This window comes from Benincasa hispida, chromosome 5 (genome assembly GCF_027475165.1).
Source record: "Benincasa hispida cultivar pf3 chromosome 5, pf3_genome.v1.1, whole genome shotgun sequence".
Classification (NCBI taxonomy): domain Eukaryota; kingdom Viridiplantae; phylum Streptophyta; class Magnoliopsida; order Cucurbitales; family Cucurbitaceae; genus Benincasa; species Benincasa hispida.
This window is the reverse complement of record NC_143482.1, coordinates 58,760,466-58,778,474: the sequence shown is the minus strand read 5'-3', so window position 1 is coordinate 58,778,474 and position 18,009 is coordinate 58,760,466. Positions and strand designations below refer to the sequence as shown.

The following is an 18,009-nucleotide window of genomic DNA, read 5'->3' as shown; positions in this document are numbered from 1 at the left end:
TTGACATACTTTCCTTTATTATTCTTTACTAAATGTTACATTGTTTGACATACTTTCCTTTATTATTCTTTACATGAGCTAGTGTAACATCCCGAGTTTTTCATTATTCAAATTCTGTATTTTCGTAAAATTCGAGGACAATTTTGTTAATTTCGAAGTTCAGTTTTGTTTGAAGGGGAGATTTTGATTTATGTCACATTAATTTAATTTTAAGTTAATGTTGAGAATTTAAATTTATATTGGGGAAATTAATTTGATTTTGATTTTGGAATTTGAAGAGAAAAAGGGAAGAGTTTTAAGAATATATATATATATATATATATTTAGATATATTTGTGTAAGGAGCGAAATGTTAAAATAAAAGTGAAATAGAATATAATGAAATAAAATAAAATTTTTAATTATATTATATTCCTTTTATTAAAATAACCTTTTTCCTTTAAAAAGAAAATTAAAAAAAAAAAAAACTATTTTCTCTTCAATCTTCTTCTTCTTCTCCCACCACACATGAAGACATTCTCTGTGTGCCCTAGCAGCCGCCGACCATCTCCTCTCCATTTGGTACCGTGCGTCCGATCGAGCCACCACCAGTTCGTCGATTGTTCGTTCGTGGGTTGTCGTTCATGCAGGTCAGCTCGACCTCGTCAGCAAGCAGCGATCGTCTAGATCTCCTCTGTCGTACACCTCTCCGCACGTCGATCTCGCCCAGCCGGTCAGATTCGTGTCCGCGCCGCACTGTCCACCAAGGTCTGAAGCCGAACGACCCAGCCCAGCCATCGAAACTCCCTTCGTGAGCCGATCCTCCGCTCTGTTCCGTCGAGAGTCATTCGTGCACTCGGTCCTGCACACCATTGCCGTCAGTTCAGTGTCATCGCCGTTGATTTCGATAAGATTTTGTAAGTGTGTGGGTTTTCATTTGAATGCTAATCAAATTGTTGGTTTCGTTTAATGCTTACCCATTATGTTTGGATCATAGATTCGAGCTTTGGAGGAATTTTAAGGTCGAAGTGTGTTGTCCGACATTACAAAGGATTGATTTTGTTGCAGTTGGTTAGCCAATAGAATTGGGTTTTTAAAATTTGTTTTGGACGAAGCCACAATTACGGTGTTACTTCAAGGTCTTGGTTGGAAAGAAGAAGATAAACTTGCTTGGTTTTATTTGGATTTAATTCTGAGGTGAGTAATCTTACCACTGGAACTGCCCATGGGCCAGACTTTAGTTGTATGCTAACATGATGAGTGTATGTTATGGTAAATGTTAGCATGTTGATTGATAGTATGACCTAAATCAAAGTATGTTCTGGCACGAGTTCTGATTTGTTTACATATACACCTAGGCACTTGATTGTTAGTATGAGGTGGTATGTGTTTCCATATGTTGGTATCTGATCTGCTGATATTGAGGCATACTTGTATGTTGTGGAACTATGGTTTTAAGATATACATGAATGTTGTAGAATATGTTGTTGAGGATTATGTGTATGTGGTAGAGCCATGATATCGAGGATTACATGTATGTCATAGATTCGTACGGTGTTGACTTTTGAATGTTGAGACTGTGTGAATATCCTCACTGATTAGTTAGATGCTCACCAGTTTGTGTTTCCTTCGGGATTCACCAGTTTTGTGTTTCCTTCGAGATTCACCAGTTTTGTGTTTCCTTCGGGATTCACCAGTTTTGTGTTTCCTTCGGGATTCACCAGTTTTGTGTTTCCTTCGGGATTCACCAGTTTTGTATTTCCTTCGGGATTCACCAGTTTTGTGTTTTCTTCAAGATTCACCAGTTTTGTGTTTTCTTCAAGATTCACCAGTTTGTGTTTCCTATGGGATTCACCAGATGTAGTGGGCATACTTAAGTACAGTAGGATAGGACTCTGTCTCTTACCTGTTTCATGTGTGTATATGTGCCATAGGTGGGTATCTAGAGGACATAGATGCCTAGCCTGACCCCAGTGGTGAGGTTACTTACTGAGTATTTCATGCTCATTCTTTCTTATGTTGATGTTTCAGGTAAGGGTAGAGATGCACCGACGATGACACAGTGGAATTCGTGATCGTGCCACTTGGACTAGTTTTTATGCTTCCACATCATGAAATTTAGAGTCCTTATTTTTCCCTTAATGTTTAGTTTTACTATTTGAAACTTATTATGAAGGATTGTTTTTTTTTTTTTAATAGTTTTAATAGTCTTTACGAATCATGGATACCCTATTATTGTTTTAACAATTGCATTTAATAAATGGCTTTTGAACTTCTCTGGTCTATTTAGCATTTATTTCAACATAAAGGAGTGTCGTTTTTAAGTGCCATGCATGCATGTATTTTAGTAACGGCCTAACTTAAGTCCTAGGGGGTCGGGTCGTTACAGTTAGGCTTTTAAAGTCTATTAGAGATAAAGAATCTTAGTAAAAACTCATACAAAATCTGAAATAAAATGTTGCAAGTAGTAAGAGTCAGGCTCCTATCCATTGCCAACCAAATGACACTACATGCCAACAAGCCAATGTCACTCTTGTTACTTAATTTGAATATATGTGTGTGTATATATATATATATATATATATAAACGACAGATAAATTGAGGGGGGCGTACGTGGCTCCGCCCATGTTAATGTTAGATCATTTGTCCAACATATAAGAATTGATTTGTAATTGTTAAACTATTTCAATTAGTGAAGTTTCTTTTTGCAGGGCACACTGCCACATAAATGTAGGTGAGTTTGCGTCAAATTAGGTTGTTAATTTTTGTGTCTCATCTAATTGCTTATTTCTTGTGCTACAATTTGTTATACATATCATGCTAAAAACATTATATTTGACATATGTTATGTTGTTTGATATTTGCACATTTCTCTCAAATAGATAGCCATTTTTTAGATGAATTATTTTCTACTTTGTTTCACTTTCCCTCGACAAAAATCATAGTTTTGGTATGAAAGCTCCAAAGAGATGAAAGATTGAAACGCAAGGAGGGAAGAAAAAAAATTGGTTTAACCTTTCAAGTATTTAATTTTTAGAATAAATCATTTTAGAAAAAATCGAAGGATTTAACAACTACTCAAAATATTTTTCTAGTCAAATAAAATATCTTAAATAAAAATAATTTTTTTTAAAACCAATTTTTTTTCTCTAATCAATCAAAACGGACCATAAAAATGATCAAATTTAGAAAACCGATATTTGAGAAACAAACTTGTGTTTTCCCAATGTGTGGAAAAACAAGTTTCTTAAAAAGAGGCAATTTTTAAAAATTGAAAAACATTTTGTACTATTTCTAGCAATTGTGATGCGATTTTTTTAAAGAGAAAGAGACCCTGTTTTGGTTTGTGATTGTTTTTCCCCCAAACCGTTTGGGGTCATTTTCTCTAAAGACTTGGTCCAATTGATTAAAAAATGCAGTGTTTCTTTTTTTATTTTTTTGAGTCCATAAAAAATAAGAATTTTTGTAATGGAGAATAGAATAAGAGAAAAAATCTAAAAATATATTATATTTTTAAGATATTTGTAAATATGGATGAGTTGACTAGTCAATCTTTGATTTTTTTTAATTTTCAATTTCGCCATCCCTTATCTTATTTTGTTGTACAATTTTTTTTAGTCTTTTTATTTTATTTCTCTTCTTTGATTTTTGCTTCTTCCCTCCCTATTTTCATTTTTTCATTTTATTTTCTTTCTTAGTTTTTTCTTCTTCTTCTTTTTTTTTTTTTTTTTTTTTTAAATTTTATTCTTTCCTTTATTCGATTTTTGCTTCTTTCCTTTATTTTTTTTTTATTTTCTTTCATTTCATTCTTTTTTCCTTTTTTTAATTTTATTTTCTTTCTTCCGGTTTTTATTATTCCTTTTTTATTATTTTCTTTCTTCAGCTCTTACTTATTCCTTTGTTTAATTTTTATTTTCTTCTATTTCTCCGATTTTTGCTTCTTCTCTTATCTTTTTTTTATTATTTTATTTTCTTGTCTTTCTCCGATTTTTTTGCTTCTTCTCTTTCTCTTAATTTTAAAATTTTTCTTTCCTTTATTTGAATTTTTTCTTCTTCCATTTTTTTCATAAGAATTATGAGGTTGAGTTCCATACGCATGACTTGAAAGTATTCAATTCATAATTGACTTAACATCAACAAGCCAATCATCAAGGTTGATTATTATAACAAATAATAAATATAAATAGCAAATGAAAGTCTATCAGTGATAGCCACTAATATTTTCTATCATTGATAGCTTAATCTTTGATTATATTTTCGTAGTTAATAACCACGTGTAGAAATCTATCATTGATAGCCACTTTAGTGAATTTAATTAATAAAATTGAATATCAAACTAAAATGTAAGTGAAATGCCTAGAAGTTATCACTAATAGAATGTTTATCAGTGATAGAAGCTATCATCGAAAAGAAAAGAGACTTATAAATGTTTGGGAAGGACAAGAAAGGGGCAAAAAGGTGTTTAGTGGTTATGATTGATAGAAGCTATTATTAATAGCATGTTACCAATGATAGGAGCTAATACTAATAGCATGTTATCGATGATAGAAGTTATCCGATAACACGTTATCGGTGATAGAAGCTACCATTGATAGCACGTTATCAGTGATAGAGAACTATCACTGATAGCATGATATCAGTGAGATCGTTGATAGCATCTTATTAATGATGTTATCGGTGAAAGAAGCTATCACTGATAACCACAATATGAGTGATGTTAGTGATATCGGTAATAAAACTTAAGTGATATCTATATATCGAGTTTCTTTCAAGGGTGATAACCAGTTATAGAAATCTATCATTAATAGCCTTAAGTGTTAATATTTCAATGTTGATTCTAATTGATGAAAGTTTATCAGTGATAATGACTGATAGCTGCTATCAGTGATAGCCATGATAAAAGATTATTAGTGATAACTACTATGGTAATCAAAGTTGTTGGTCTTCTTTCAAAGTTATCACTATTTATAAATCTATCATTGATAGCCACTGATAGCCTTAAGTAGTAATATTTCAACGTTGATTCCAATTGATGAAAGTAAATCAATGATAGCTAATAATAATTGATAGCAAATTAAAAGTTAATATTTCAAGATTGTATTAATTTTTCTAAAATTGAAAGTTATCGTTGATAGCAACTATCATCGATAACAATTGATAGAAGCTATCAACGATAGCAGCTGATAGAACCTATCAGTGGTCATCACTGATAGCTGCTATCAGTGATAGATTTTAATCTGAGAAAATCGGGAAAAAACGAAAAAAAAAATGGTGACTAGGCATGAGTTTTTTAGTCTTTTACCATTTTTTAATCTATATATACAATTATTTTATCCTTGTATTACATATTCTATTATTTTGGGTAGCCCTAAAAATAATCCAGGCTAGTTGATTGGACTTGAACTGTTACTTTCTTCTTCTTCTTCTTTCCCCTCCAATGATAATTATTTTGATCTCTATTTTCAACTTATTATGGTTTCATTAACAACCAAGTTAATTTAAATCTTTTCTAATTTCTTTTGTTTAGAAAAAAATGACAGAATTCATCAACATTTCAAAAGTAATATGGTATTTAGACCCCCTTTTTTAGTCAATTTTAAACCATTTCTAGTGTAAAAAGGAAGAAAATTCTATCTCATATATCAAAATTTCTTATGCCCATCAGATTACCAGGGGAAAATATCTCAACCATATAAAACAAGTTAGTCTTTTCATAACACTATTTAGGCTAACTATATATATATATATATAATTCCTTAATTATTAAGGTAATTGATATTATGACTCTAAAAAGAAAAAAAATCAATTAAATTATTCCAAAATAAATCTGTTAATGAAAACTCATTTATTACTTAGATATAGTTTTATTAATATATTTGATACTTAAACTCGTGTAATTTAACATAAATAAATTAAGTTTAAATCTTATTTTGGTTTTTGAACTTTGAACAATGTTCTATTTTTGTCTCTAAACTTTTGAAAATGTCTGTTTTAGTCATTGAACTTTGAATATTGTTTCATTTTGGTCTGTAAACTTAAATTGTTTGTTTTAGACCTTGAACTTTTAAAAAGTGTTTATTTTGATCTCTGTTATATTAAGATTTTGTTAACTCATTAATAAAATGACGAAGTGATTTGTATTTTTGGATGATTAGGCTACCAAATAAGTTAGTTACGCTAAAAAAACTAAAGTTTAAATTTTGAATAAGGTGGCAAAGTGAGAGAGCTTAAAAGATATTTCTAGTTCAAAATTTTGATCATTCAGTATTTTGATATGTTGGTTATTGGCATTTTACTTTACCTTCATCTTGCTCAATGCTTCAAGAGCATAATCATCTAAAAATACAAACTCCCTCACCTTTTTGTCGAGGAATTAATATAATTTTAATAGTAGAGGCTAAAATAAACACTTTTTAAAAGTTTAAGAACTAAAATGAATATTTTTTTGAAAGTATAAGGATCAAAATAGAACAAAATTCAAAGTTCAGAGACTAAAATAGAATTTAGAGTAATAAATTATTGTTGATGAGCAACAAAATTTGTAAATTAGTTTGATGTTAATTAAGCTATACTCATATTTAGTATTAAATAAGTTTTAAAGATTGACGATTTAAAAATCAATCAGAAGATTAGAGGCCAAAAAAAGAAAAAAAACAAAACAAAACAAAACAAGCAACATTAAACTATTTATTTTAATTATAAAATAAAGATGTGGGAAAGGCTTATTTTCCAAGGAGAGAAAATGATAAACATTCTTCCAAGTGTTGGGATTCCAAGAATAAAATCAAGCAAAGACCAAATTTCAAAAGACTGATTCAAAAAGACTGAGGATTGAAGAGACTCAAGACTTGCTGAAAAGGACTTCTATTTTTTTTTTTTCTTTTTTGCCTTTGAAATTTGAATCTCCCATATACCTCCTATTCCTCTCATAAACAAAATCAACCAATATTTTCTACAATAATCGTAACGAATAGTACTTTTAGAATTAATAATAATTAAATGCATATCATCTTTTTTAAAGATTTACAAATATAGCAAAATAGACTCCAAGATAGCTATATCTGTAAATTCTTTTACACTTTATTATATCTACTTATATTTTAAGCTTGATTGCTATATTTACAATTGTCGGTATTTTCTAGGGTGGGGAAATGGAAACTTACGCTGAAAATTTCCAGCGAGAATTTCCATGTAAATTATGTAAAAGTATCAAAAACAAAAAAGTTTGGCAAAGGACCAAAGAGTTCAAATTTTGATGAATTAATGAGAAGAAACCGTGTGGGGTCTACTTTGATTTCTTTCTTTTTCTTTTTCTTTTTCTTTTTCTCCCTTTTCATGTCCCCTTTTTTTTGGTTGCCAAGTGGCCACATAAATAACTCAAATTCTATGTTCTATAGTTTCTTGACTAAGTCTCTAGTCTTCTTTAACAGCCAAAACTTTAGAAAAGCTAACCAAGATTCTAGCTTCTACCAATCTTTAACTCGCCTTATAAATGTCTTTCATTAGCCTCACCATCTTGATGGCCCAATATTTTCATAACCCTTTGTAATAAAACAAGCAAAAAACTGCTTCACTTCACCAAACTGTTGTTTGTTCACTCATAATCCATACTTTTTAGCACTACAGAAAGGAGAAATGACACATGAAACTGATCTTCCTGGCTTTAGATTCCACCCCACTGAAGAAGAACTTCTTAATTTTTATCTCAAACATGTGGTTTCTGGCAATAGGCTGCAGTTTGATCCTATTGGAATTCTTAATCTCTACCAACATGATCCTTGGGATTTGCCTGGTTTGTATTGTTGAAGTACCTTCTGAATTGATCACTGTTTTGTTTAATTCAATGAGTTGAAGTGTGATGTGTTTTTTTTGTTTGTGTGTAGGATTGGCAAGGATTGGAGAGAGAGAATGGTACTTTTTTGTGCCAAGAGACAGGAAGCTAGGTGGGAGTGGGAGGCCTAACAGAACAACCAAAAATGGTTACTGGAAAGCAACTGGGTCGGATCGAAAAATTGTTAGTTTATCAAATCCGAAACGACTCATTGGATTGAGAAAGACACTTGTGTTCTACTTGGGAAGAGCAACTAGAGGAAGCAAGACGGACTGGATCATGAATGAGTATCGTTTTCCTGATAACTCTCCATTGCCTAAGGTAATTTAGTATTTGTTAATGAAGACGTGTTTGACAATGATTTTTTGTAATTATGGAATCGACAATTAAAGATAAATAAAAAAAATAGGCAGTAGAGAAGTGACACAAGCAGTGAGTTAGCTATGTCCATGGGTAGAGGGAGAGAGCAGTTTATTATTAGAGAGGTTTTTATCATTAATATAGATTAGAGAATGTCTCTAGAGTGAAAAAGTTCATATAGTACATTTCTCCAAGTCTTTGGGCTAAAACTGTAAATAGTGTAAATAACATAAATACGAATACAACTTAAGTTTCGCCCGTACTTGGTCATTCGAAGCACTAAATAACATATTCAAGACATTCCAACGCTTTTCATAAGAATAAATTATTAAACACACTAAAAAGAAACAAGAAACAAAAAACGAAATGAAACGAGCCCTTGTTTTCTTCCTATTCATCTCATTCTGAAGGTGCTAGAACTATGAGTTTTGTAATCATTCATTCGTTCATGTTTTACATTTTTTGTAATGCAGGATATGGTACTATGCAAGATCTATAGGAAAGCAACGTCCTTGAAAGTCCTAGAGCAAAGAGCAGCCATGGAAGAGGAAGATGCTAATCCTTTTCAGGCTTCCTATTCATCACCTGCATCACCATTTGAGACGATTTCTTTTTGCAGCCAACAGGAAGGCATGGTTCCTTCAGTAACTCCAACCCATGAAGTTCTTAACAAAGAAGTAGAAGTGGCAGACATGGTGGATGAAAAACAGGAAGAGAAACCAGTGGAGCCCAAATCTTCCTCCACATCTTTGCAAATCCCATCAGAGCTTGACAAACTGACTGAGCTTCAAGTTCCAAAACTGGATATGGACTGGTCCCAAGACTTATTTTGGACTCAATTTAACAGTCCATGGCTTCAAACTTTGACCCCATATGCCAGTATGCTCAACTTCTAATGTTTAGACAGAGCAATAGCCCATAGGCCCAAAGATATAGGTTGTAGATAAATTTTGGTCTATAATCTCCTTGTACACCCTCCTTCAGAGCTGACTTCTATGTAAATTTTCTATCCTTTTCATCTCAAATGTTTCCCTCAATTTGTTTGTTTGGTTTAATAGTTGGCTTTTAATCTTACCTTGTGATTTCTCCATGTATTGTTGATATGAAACATCAAGTTTCATCCAACTTTTAGAAAGCTTATTGCATTTGAAAAGAATAACACAGTTTTGATTTGCAAGATCCAAATACCTGACTTGCATACAACACTTTTGCCAGATGTTATCTAACTTGGATCAAATCTTTACTTTGAACTGACCAGATCAAGACAATTTTGAGATAAAAAAGAGTAGATTCTTGCCCAGAAATTTGGAGGTATTGCAAAGAGAAGTATCATTATGAGCTCAAAATTGTACAAAATTTGTGCCAAGAGCACATGTGTATGCTTTTCCTTAAAAATCTACATCTTGTGAATTGATATCATGTACAGTATGCATAATGTTTTCATCTAGTTGCTGAGGATGTTGAGGAGGGAGACTCTAGTTTTGATCAAACGACGGAACAAGCGCTCGGTTGTTTGTTCCAAATCTTGAGTGCCTAGATCCAACTTTTCAAGATGTTTTTGGACATTCTCAAACACTTGAATCGTGTCTTTGCATTTGTTTGTCTTTTGGCATGTAACAGAGTTCAATGCATTCTCCATATTGGAAAATTCATTGAGTTCTGCATCTTCTTCAGGACAGACTTCTCTTTTGCTGAGCATTACACTAAGAATTGACCAGCTAGACTTTGTCTTCTTCCCTGAGATAAGGAAAAGTAAGGACTCAAACAGCCTAAGACTAATTGCTTCCGCCTCCTTCAACAAGCTAACCATGGCTGTAGTGTTGTAGTCGCTACCGTTGACCAATGTGTTGCTTTTGCTTTCGATGCTCTTATTAGTATCGAGGGCCTTTTGGATTGCCCTCTTTACAACTTTTCTAGAGGCCAAGTATTTCTTAACCTCATTTGTCATCTCAGATCTTCGTCGAATGGCCGAGTGAAGCTCACGGACACATTCCTTTGTGTGGATCAAAGCATCCTTGGCTGAGCTGCACATATCAAGCAGCCTAAGAGATCCATCCAACAACTCATCAACCCATTTCTCTCCACATTGCCTAACAAAAGCTTCTTGAATGGAGGGTAACAAAAGTAACTGTTCGACGCACTCGTGCAAATCCTCGAGGCCACTTAGCTGTTGGCTTATGGATGATGATGATGAGGCAGGAGTGGAATCAAAAAATCTTAGTCTAGTCAAGTGCTCATCACATTGTGAAATGAGAGGGTGCGGTCGGGACGGCAAGCTGTTCGAGCGAGTATGGTATTTGGTATTCTTGCTTGAAGGAAAGCCAGCCATGTTTCTATCTGAAAAAGAGTGAAAGAGAGAGGCTTGAAGATGAAAGGAAGATGTAGATTGACAAGTCTGTGAACCTCAATCAGTTCCTAATCAATATATATCAGTAAGTCAAGGAGATATTTGGAATTTCATTTGCTTCAAATCTCAATGAAAGATAAGAATAAGATATCATGAATGAGATTTGGATCTAAACCACCTGCTCAGCATTGTTTAAGCAATGTCTCCTCTCCACCAAGTCTCCAACTCATTAACAAGCTAACCACTGCAATTATCATTAATTATATATATGATTCTCTTTTAGAAATATAAACTAATTCAGCTTGGTCTGCCTCCATGGTGACAAGGAGGTTGTTCCACACATGAACACATGGGGGAAGATTGAGAATTCATCTTCTTTCTCTTTATCAAAATGGTTATGTGCAATTAATGATATCTCAGCATTGTTCTTGCCATGTCTCCTACCACTATGTTGTTAGCTTCTTATCTCTTCAATATCCTTCGAGTAATCCGCAAAATCTTCGACGCACGAGTGCTGGTCGAAAGAGCTGCCTTTTTTCTAATAACAAAAGAAAAAAGAATAACATGTTTACATTGTTCATCTTAATTATATATATGTGCACATGCTCAGTTTGTTCCCTCTTTTTCTTCCCCCTCTTCTGGGGTAGGTAGGGGCAAAATTCTGAGTTTTCAAGCAGCATATAATCATCAATTCAACTGTCATTTTTGCTTACAGTGATTGAAGCTTTTTCGAAATATAATCAAAGCCATAAATGACCAAAATGAGGGAATGTATGATATTGTTCATGAAAAAAATGGTATGAGATACATAGTTTTTCATGATATTTCTAGCAGTTAAACAAAGTTGAGCCTTGATCTAGATATTTTGTGCATAAATCTACTACTTCTGGCTGGTTGTGGACATTTCCAATCAACATGATGACATTGAACTGATGTAGCTCTAGCAAATTCTTTTTGGACTTGCTTCTTCTTGCAAATTCTTTTGAAACTTTGCTTCTATTTCTTGTTAAAAGAACTCATTCTGGCAAATCACAAATTGTCATGTCGTTACTCTCAAATTAATGATGAAATTACATATCATTAAAGTTGGGACCCATTACAATGTGGCGTGTCCCAAATTAAAATTAAGGGCCCTTTACCCCACCAACTTCTTAATTTGGTGTAAACAACTTGATTTCAATAGTAAACACTATTGAAATTGGTACATTTATCGAACAACTCTATCTTCCCCTCTATCTATATTTTTCACATTTATTGAGTAACAACATTTTCTTCTCTTTCTCTACTTTCACATTTATTGAGGAACTTCATCTTACAATTCTACATCCTAAATACAAACTTACTAACTTCAACATATAAATTCTAGACTTTTTAACTCCATTCATTGGCCAAACGGCCCTTAAAAAAAATGGCAAATCACAAATAATGCCACATGGCTTTATTATGATCATTTGATCAAGTAAGACCAACCCAGTCAAATTGGGTTATATTGAAATTGAGTCCAAGATCGAATGAGCCCAAGATCAATTTGACTAAAAGCCCAAATCAAGGGGGGCTTAGGCTCAAAGTCCAAATCCAAATGGTTAGGCTTAAAATCCAAAATCCAAGTCTAAAGGGGCTAGGCCCAAAAGCCATCAAAGCCCAAGCCTACAATATGCCCATGGAAAGCTCCATAAATAAAAAAGTTCTATTGCATTTTCTAACTTTAGAAAAATAGAGAACCCAAAAGTACTTAGAAGTTTTCATGATTAGAAAACTACAAACACTTTTTCGAAGACCAAAGATGCTTTATAGATCAAAAGACTTCAAGACCTGAAGACTTTAAAGATCAAAAAAGGCTTTGAACACTGAAATTTATTTGAACGTCTGAAGACTTTGAAGATAAGTTAAAGATTTAGTCTCGAGGAGAAGTGTTCTATACCTTGAGGGAAACATACATCCAAGAGATAGAACCAGAGGATCATACACTAGAGATTGTAATACACCCACACATAAATTGAATTCCACGAATTAAAGAACAAACTCTCCCCTTCATATTTCCCCAATGATCTCATATCCTCTATCTTGAGCTTAAGACAGCATCGTCTTGCCTTTAGAATCAACCTAAAAGAGCCTAACAATAGGAACATTCTTATTATTACACAAGAATCCTCCCCACTTCTACAAATACTGCTTATTTGCTTTGCATCAGCTTGAACACTAAATACCAATTAGCAACTTAGCAGAAATAAGGCATAATAACGAATAATACTAATTCAAACACACCAAGACCACTGATTTCACAACCTTCAGCAGGCTAACCATGACTGCACTGTCATACCTTTATTGCACTCAGCAGTCTGCCTTTGCTTTCAGCTGTTTACAACTACGGATCCATCCATAGCCTTGTGGATTGCTCCTTTTAGAACTTTTCTCAAAGACAACTTTCAGCTCCAAATCTTTGGTGAATGGCCAACTTAAATTCATACAGACATTCCTTCATTTGCACTGAAGTTATCCTTGGCTTAGCCATCTAATCAACCCACCAGCTAGCTCAATGAGTAGTCTCTGTGTGTGTTTTCCCCTTTATCTCCTTAATATATATCAGTAAGCAAAGGGAGACATTTGGAACTTCAACTGCTTCAACTTTTTAGGAATCAGTTGTTTAGGCATTTTCCATTTGGACATAGACACTGATGTGGCAATGTTTCCTCTCTACCAAGTCTACAACTCATGTTTAAATTAAAATAAACCTGTTCAGATCTGTTTATATTATAAAAGATTAACTTTGCCTGCTACTATAGATACAAGAAGGTTGCTTCACACATGCACTTCAGCGAAAAGCTTGATGATGAATCATCTTTCATCCTACATATTAAACTAGTAATCTGTCCCTCATTACATCTCGGCGATCTTCCTATCCACTCTTCCACCATCAGTTCAGCTCATTGTTCGTTATTTAAATCCTACATGATCGAATACAACCTGATTAACTTTATTATTATATGTGTAACCGGATCGAACTGTCTCTTAGTTGAAAGACAGCCTTCATAACATTACAAGAAAGTTGGTCACATGCTTCTATGTGATTCTTGTGCCTACCAACATTGTTGAGACAATTGGAATCTTTGACAGCAATGCAATTTGAATAATTAGCTTCATCAGGTAACCTTGGCTTACTAGTTGACCTCCAGTTAACATACCAGAGTTTAAGCCATAGGAGGAAAATCACTTGGAAGAGAAAAACACAATCTTTTTTCCATTTTTTTCTCCAATAATCCCTGATATAACAAACCATTAAAGTTTTTAGAGTTAAAAGACCAATATGATGAGTTGGATGTTTGGTAGTTTTTTTTTTCATTTGAAAAAAAAAAAAATTACCCTTCTTTGTTTAAGGTGAGCACAGGGATATGTTTGAATGCTGGCCTTTCCATAGCTCTATAATATCATGGTATCGTTTATTTTGAGCTCAAATCAGCATGATTTTAGTTTTGAATTCAATACAAAAAGCATACTATTGTTTACTAATCTATCAAGGATTTTACATTGCAAAAAGTTAGCTAGAGAAGAAGGTGATATTGAATTCATAATCTGGATTCGCAAAATTGTTATAAGAGGTATTTGTATATTTATATATACTGTGGTGTTTACATCAACAAAATTGGATTCTCATGAAATTAGCCATGATACTATGATCTAAGTTTCCATCCTTAGCAAGTTAGGATGTTGAGAAACGAGACTCTATTTTTGATAAGATGTCGATATAGACTCTCAAGGTCTTCTTCGAGGTCGTGAATACTCGACTCCAATTTCTTCAACGAGGTCTGGACATCTTCAACTTGTACAAAGAAATCAGATTTATGACTTGTGATTAAAGATAGTGCAACATCCATTCTCTCTACTTCATTTCTGTTTTCGTCTTCCTCTTTGCAGGCTACTCTTTTTGGTTGCATCAGCTTGGAAACCAAAGACCATCTGCTCATCTTTGATGCAAACTTTTGTCCAGCCATAAAGGACAATAAGGATTCAATGCTGCTATATGTGATTGCTTCTGCCTCTTTTAACAAGCTAACAATTTCTGAACTTTCATCACTTTTTTGGAAACTTGTTTTCTCCATTCCCTTCAAGGCCTTGTGGATTGTCTTCTTTATCGTTTTTCGTGAGTTCAAATACTTCTGAACTTTCCTTGCAATGTCATCTCCTCTTCTTCTGCGTAAAACACACTTGAGTTCATGTGTCAATTCTTTCATCTGTGACAATGCATCTTTTGCCACAACACACAAGTCCAAGAGCTTGAGAGATCCTTCCAACAAGTCATCAACCGATTTGTTGTTGACAAGAGCTTGATGAGTGAGCGGCAAAAGAAGTAATTTATCGATGCAATCTTGCAAATCCTGAAGGCTCCCAAGTTTTTGGCACAAAGAATGAGATGAAGAAGTGGCTTCAGAGGCCTTCAATCTGCATAGATGTTCATCAACTTCGTCGACGACTGGATGCAGTTTCGAAGGTAAGCTGTTCGAGCGGATATGAAATGATCTCTTTGAGTTTCCAGCAAAGGAATCCATTTTCTCTTTGAAAAGAAAAAAGTCTAAGCTATTGAATTACAAAACAGCTAGAGAAGTTTCAACTTTCTTTTAACTTTTGCCCTTTAGGGAAGCATATTTATATTACTTGGCTGAAGGAAACATGAGGAATCTCAAGCTCATCTAACTATAATTAAGTAATGCATCTGCATAAGCAATTAATTCAGCAGTGTTCATGCCATGCTTCCCTACTAACTCTTTCTTATCAACACCATCATTAATGTCAATTTCTTTATAATCAAATGGATGCATATGATACAAAGCCATACGTGCACATGAACAATTAATAGTTTAGGCTTTATCTATTGGGATTTAGACACTACTGTGGCGATGTCTCCTTTCTACCAAATCTTCAACTCATATCTAAATTAAATTAAACCTATTCAGATCTGTTTATATTAGAAAAGATCTGCTTGACAATTGTATACATGAAGATACAACTTGTTTAAGTTAAACCTTTCCAGATCAGCTCATTGTTGATTATTTAAATCCTACATGAAGATACAACTTTTAGATTTATTATTATACTTATAATTAAATCAAATTGTCTCTCAAATGAAAGATAACCTACATAATACTGCATGAAAGTTAAACACAGGCTTCCATGTTCTTGTGCTTATCACCATTGTTGTGAGTTGAGACAATTGGAATCTTTGACAGCAGTGCCAATTTGAATATTTAGTTTCATTAGATAACCTTAGTTAATTAACCTCTAGTTAACGTACTAGAGTTTAAACCAAAAGGAAAATCAGTTGGAAGAGAAACCCATTCTTCTTCCATTTTTTTTCTTCTTCAACTGTTTGCAGTCTTGATGGTTAAAAAATTTGAAAGTTTCTGGAGTTAAAAGACCAAAATTGTGAGTTCAGTAATGGGTAGATTCTATTTTCTCTTATGCGAAGGGCTCGGTTGGACAATGGTAATATCTCCCTGATATGATATTGTTCACTTTGGACAAAGCCTCCATAGCTTTATTTTTAATTTCAACTCGAAGAGCTTTGTGCCATGCTAATAAAGTTATATTGTCATTCATTACATCGATCTTCATTTCTATGCAATGTAAGGCTATGTTCAAATTCTCAACAAGATCACCAATATTAATATTGCAAAAATTTAGCTAAAGAAGAAGATGATATTGTATCCATAATCTTGATTTCAGAAAAGTTTTGTATCTTATACATGTATTGTGATGTTTACATCTACAAAAATGGATTTTGGTGGAATAGGCTATTAGTGATTTAGGATGTTAAGAAACGCGACCCTATTCTTGATAAGGCGCCGATATAAACTCTCAAGGTCTTCTTCGAGGTCTTGAATACTTGACGCTAATTTCTTCAGCAAGATTTGCACATCTTCAACTTGCACAATGCAATCATATTTGTGACTAATGATTGAATATAATGCAGCATCCACCATCTCTACTTTATTTCCACTTGTGTCTAGATCTTTGCTCACTACTTTCTTGGTTTGAATGAACTTAGAAACCAAAGACCATCCGCTCATCTTTGATGGCAACTTTGGTCCTGCTATAAATGACAACACGGATTCAATGCTGTTATATGTGACAGTTTCTGCCTCTTTTAACAAGCCAACAACTTCTGAACTTTCATCACTTTTTGGGAATTTTGATCTTTCCATTCCCTTCAAGGCTTTGTGGATTGCCTTCTTTATCATCTTCCTTGAGTTCAAATACTTTTGAACATCACCGACGATGTCATGTCCTCTTCTTCTGCGCAAAGTCGACTCTAGTTCATGTGCACTTTCTTTTGTTTGCAACAATGCATCCTTAGCCATAGCACACAAGTCCAAGAGCTTAAGAGATCCTTCTAATTGGTCATCAACCGATTCATTATCAACAAGAGCTTGATGGGAGAGTGGCAAAAGAAGCAATTTATCAATACAATCATGTAAATCTTGAAGACCATCGAGTTTTTGGCACAAGGAAGAAGATGTAGAAGTGGCTTCAGAGGACTTCAATCTGCAGAGATGTTCATCAACTTCATCCACAACTGGGTGTGGCTTTGAGGGCAAACTGTTCGAACGAATGTGGAACGATTTCTTTTGGTTTGCAGCAAAGGAATCCATTTTTTTTACAAAAGCCAAAGCTAATGAACTACAAAAAAGCCTTTGTTTTCATATTTTGAAGTTCAAGAAGGCATATTTATATAACTTTGGTTGAGGGGAGACATGAAGAATCTCGAGCTCATCTAATTATATTAATTAATGGATTTGCAGAAGCAAATAATTCAGTAATGTTGATGCTTTGTCTCCCTCCCACCTCTTTATTATCTTTACCATTATTGATGTTAATTTCTTTAAAATCAAATGGATGTACCTGATACAAATTTCATTTGTTTATTATTCATAGCTGTATCAGTAATAGAGAGATCATGGTGATGTGCATTTTGTGTTCCCCATCTCATGTTTATATTCTGCAATGGAACAATTTCTTAATTATGAGGCACACGAGTGATGTTTATAGAGTTGGCATCATTATGAGATACAACCTAATTAGCTTTACTGATATATATAATTAAACTAAATTGTCTCTTAGGTGAAAGAAAACCAAAATGAAGTTGCTTGAAAGTTAATTTCAGGCTTCCATGTGATTCTTGTGCCTATCAACATTGCTGAGACAATTGGAATCTTTGACAGCAATGCTAATTTGGATGGCTAGCTTCATTAGGTAAACTTGGTTAACTAATTGACCTCTAGTTTACAAACCACAGTTTAAGTTTTGAGGGGAAGATCACCTTGGAAGAGAAAAACACAATATCTTTTCCTTTTTTGTTTTTTAAGTACAACAAATCTCCGATCTAATGTGAAGGAGTACATGTCAATTACTACTGAACTATGCTCATGTGGACCATTTTTCTTTCTTTTTCTCGAATATTTTGTAACTCAATTGTGAAAACAAAGAAAGTGTAGAGTT

At 33.6% G+C, this 18,009-nt stretch overlaps 4 protein-coding genes and 1 long non-coding RNA gene across 8 annotated transcripts; 2 read left to right on the top strand and 3 right to left on the bottom strand.

The window, feature by feature from the left end:
- The first annotated feature begins 432 nt into the window (after window positions 1-432).
- On the top strand, window positions 433-2,253 carry LOC120078165 (uncharacterized). The gene is made up of 3 exons (XR_005481935.2): window positions 433-896; window positions 977-1,176; window positions 2,011-2,253. It is a non-coding gene; the product is annotated as an uncharacterized LOC120078165 (long non-coding RNA).
- A 5,085-nt stretch (window positions 2,254-7,338) lies between these two features.
- LOC120077455 (NAC domain-containing protein 6-like) lies at window positions 7,339-9,356 on the top strand. Its single transcript, XM_039031335.2, has 3 exons — window positions 7,339-7,772; window positions 7,864-8,132; window positions 8,645-9,356. Exons 1-3 carry the CDS (start codon window positions 7,616-7,618, stop codon window positions 9,065-9,067), a joined length of 849 nt encoding a protein of 282 aa, XP_038887263.1. The 5' UTR covers window positions 7,339-7,615; the 3' UTR covers window positions 9,068-9,356.
- Window positions 7,499-13,354, bottom strand: LOC120077454 (uncharacterized). Of its 4 annotated transcripts, none has more exons than XM_090314004.1 (2): window positions 10,697-13,354; window positions 7,499-10,508 (listed from the first exon to the last, which is right to left on the bottom strand). In XM_090314004.1, exon 2 carries the CDS (start codon window positions 10,498-10,500, stop codon window positions 9,616-9,618), a length of 885 nt encoding a protein of 294 aa, XP_090170130.1. In that variant the 5' UTR covers window positions 10,501-10,508; window positions 10,697-13,354; the 3' UTR covers window positions 7,499-9,615. The 4 variants fall into 4 exon arrangements, with proteins under 4 accessions (XP_090170130.1, XP_038887262.1, XP_038887260.1 ...); XM_039031334.2 differs by having other exon boundaries at window positions 12,839-13,354; XM_039031332.2 differs by having other exon boundaries at window positions 7,499-11,539; window positions 12,839-13,350.
- Window positions 13,355-14,093: 739 nt separating this feature from the next.
- Window positions 14,094-15,255, bottom strand: LOC120077697 (uncharacterized). The gene has a single exon (XM_039031657.2). The coding sequence runs from the start codon at window positions 15,060-15,062 to the stop codon at window positions 14,208-14,210; it is 855 nt and encodes a 284-aa protein (XP_038887585.1). The 5' UTR covers window positions 15,063-15,255; the 3' UTR covers window positions 14,094-14,207.
- A 919-nt stretch (window positions 15,256-16,174) lies between these two features.
- Window positions 16,175-17,547, bottom strand: LOC120077391 (uncharacterized). The gene has a single exon (XM_039031276.2). It carries the CDS (start codon window positions 17,160-17,162, stop codon window positions 16,308-16,310), a length of 855 nt encoding a protein of 284 aa, XP_038887204.1. The 5' UTR covers window positions 17,163-17,547; the 3' UTR covers window positions 16,175-16,307.
- Window positions 17,548-18,009: the final 462 nt, after the last annotated feature.

Excerpts from the sequence above, each read along its gene's own strand:
- LOC120077455 (XM_039031335.2), top strand. The coding sequence starts at position 7,616 with ATGACACATGAAACTGATCTTCCTGGCTTTAGATTCCACCCCACTGAA. Across the intron at positions 7,773-7,863 it reads TGATCCTTGGGATTTGCCTG|GATTGGCAAGGATTGGAGAG; the intron begins GTTTGTATTGTT and ends GTTTGTGTGTAG. Across the intron at positions 8,133-8,644 it reads ATAACTCTCCATTGCCTAAG|GATATGGTACTATGCAAGAT; the intron begins GTAATTTAGTAT and ends TTTGTAATGCAG.
- LOC120077391 (XM_039031276.2), bottom strand. The coding sequence starts at position 17,162 with ATGGATTCCTTTGCTGCAAACCAAAAGAAATCGTTCCACATTCGTTCG.
- LOC120077697 (XM_039031657.2), bottom strand. The coding sequence starts at position 15,062 with ATGGATTCCTTTGCTGGAAACTCAAAGAGATCATTTCATATCCGCTCG.
- LOC120077454 (XM_090314004.1), bottom strand. The coding sequence starts at position 10,500 with ATGGCTGGCTTTCCTTCAAGCAAGAATACCAAATACCATACTCGCTCG.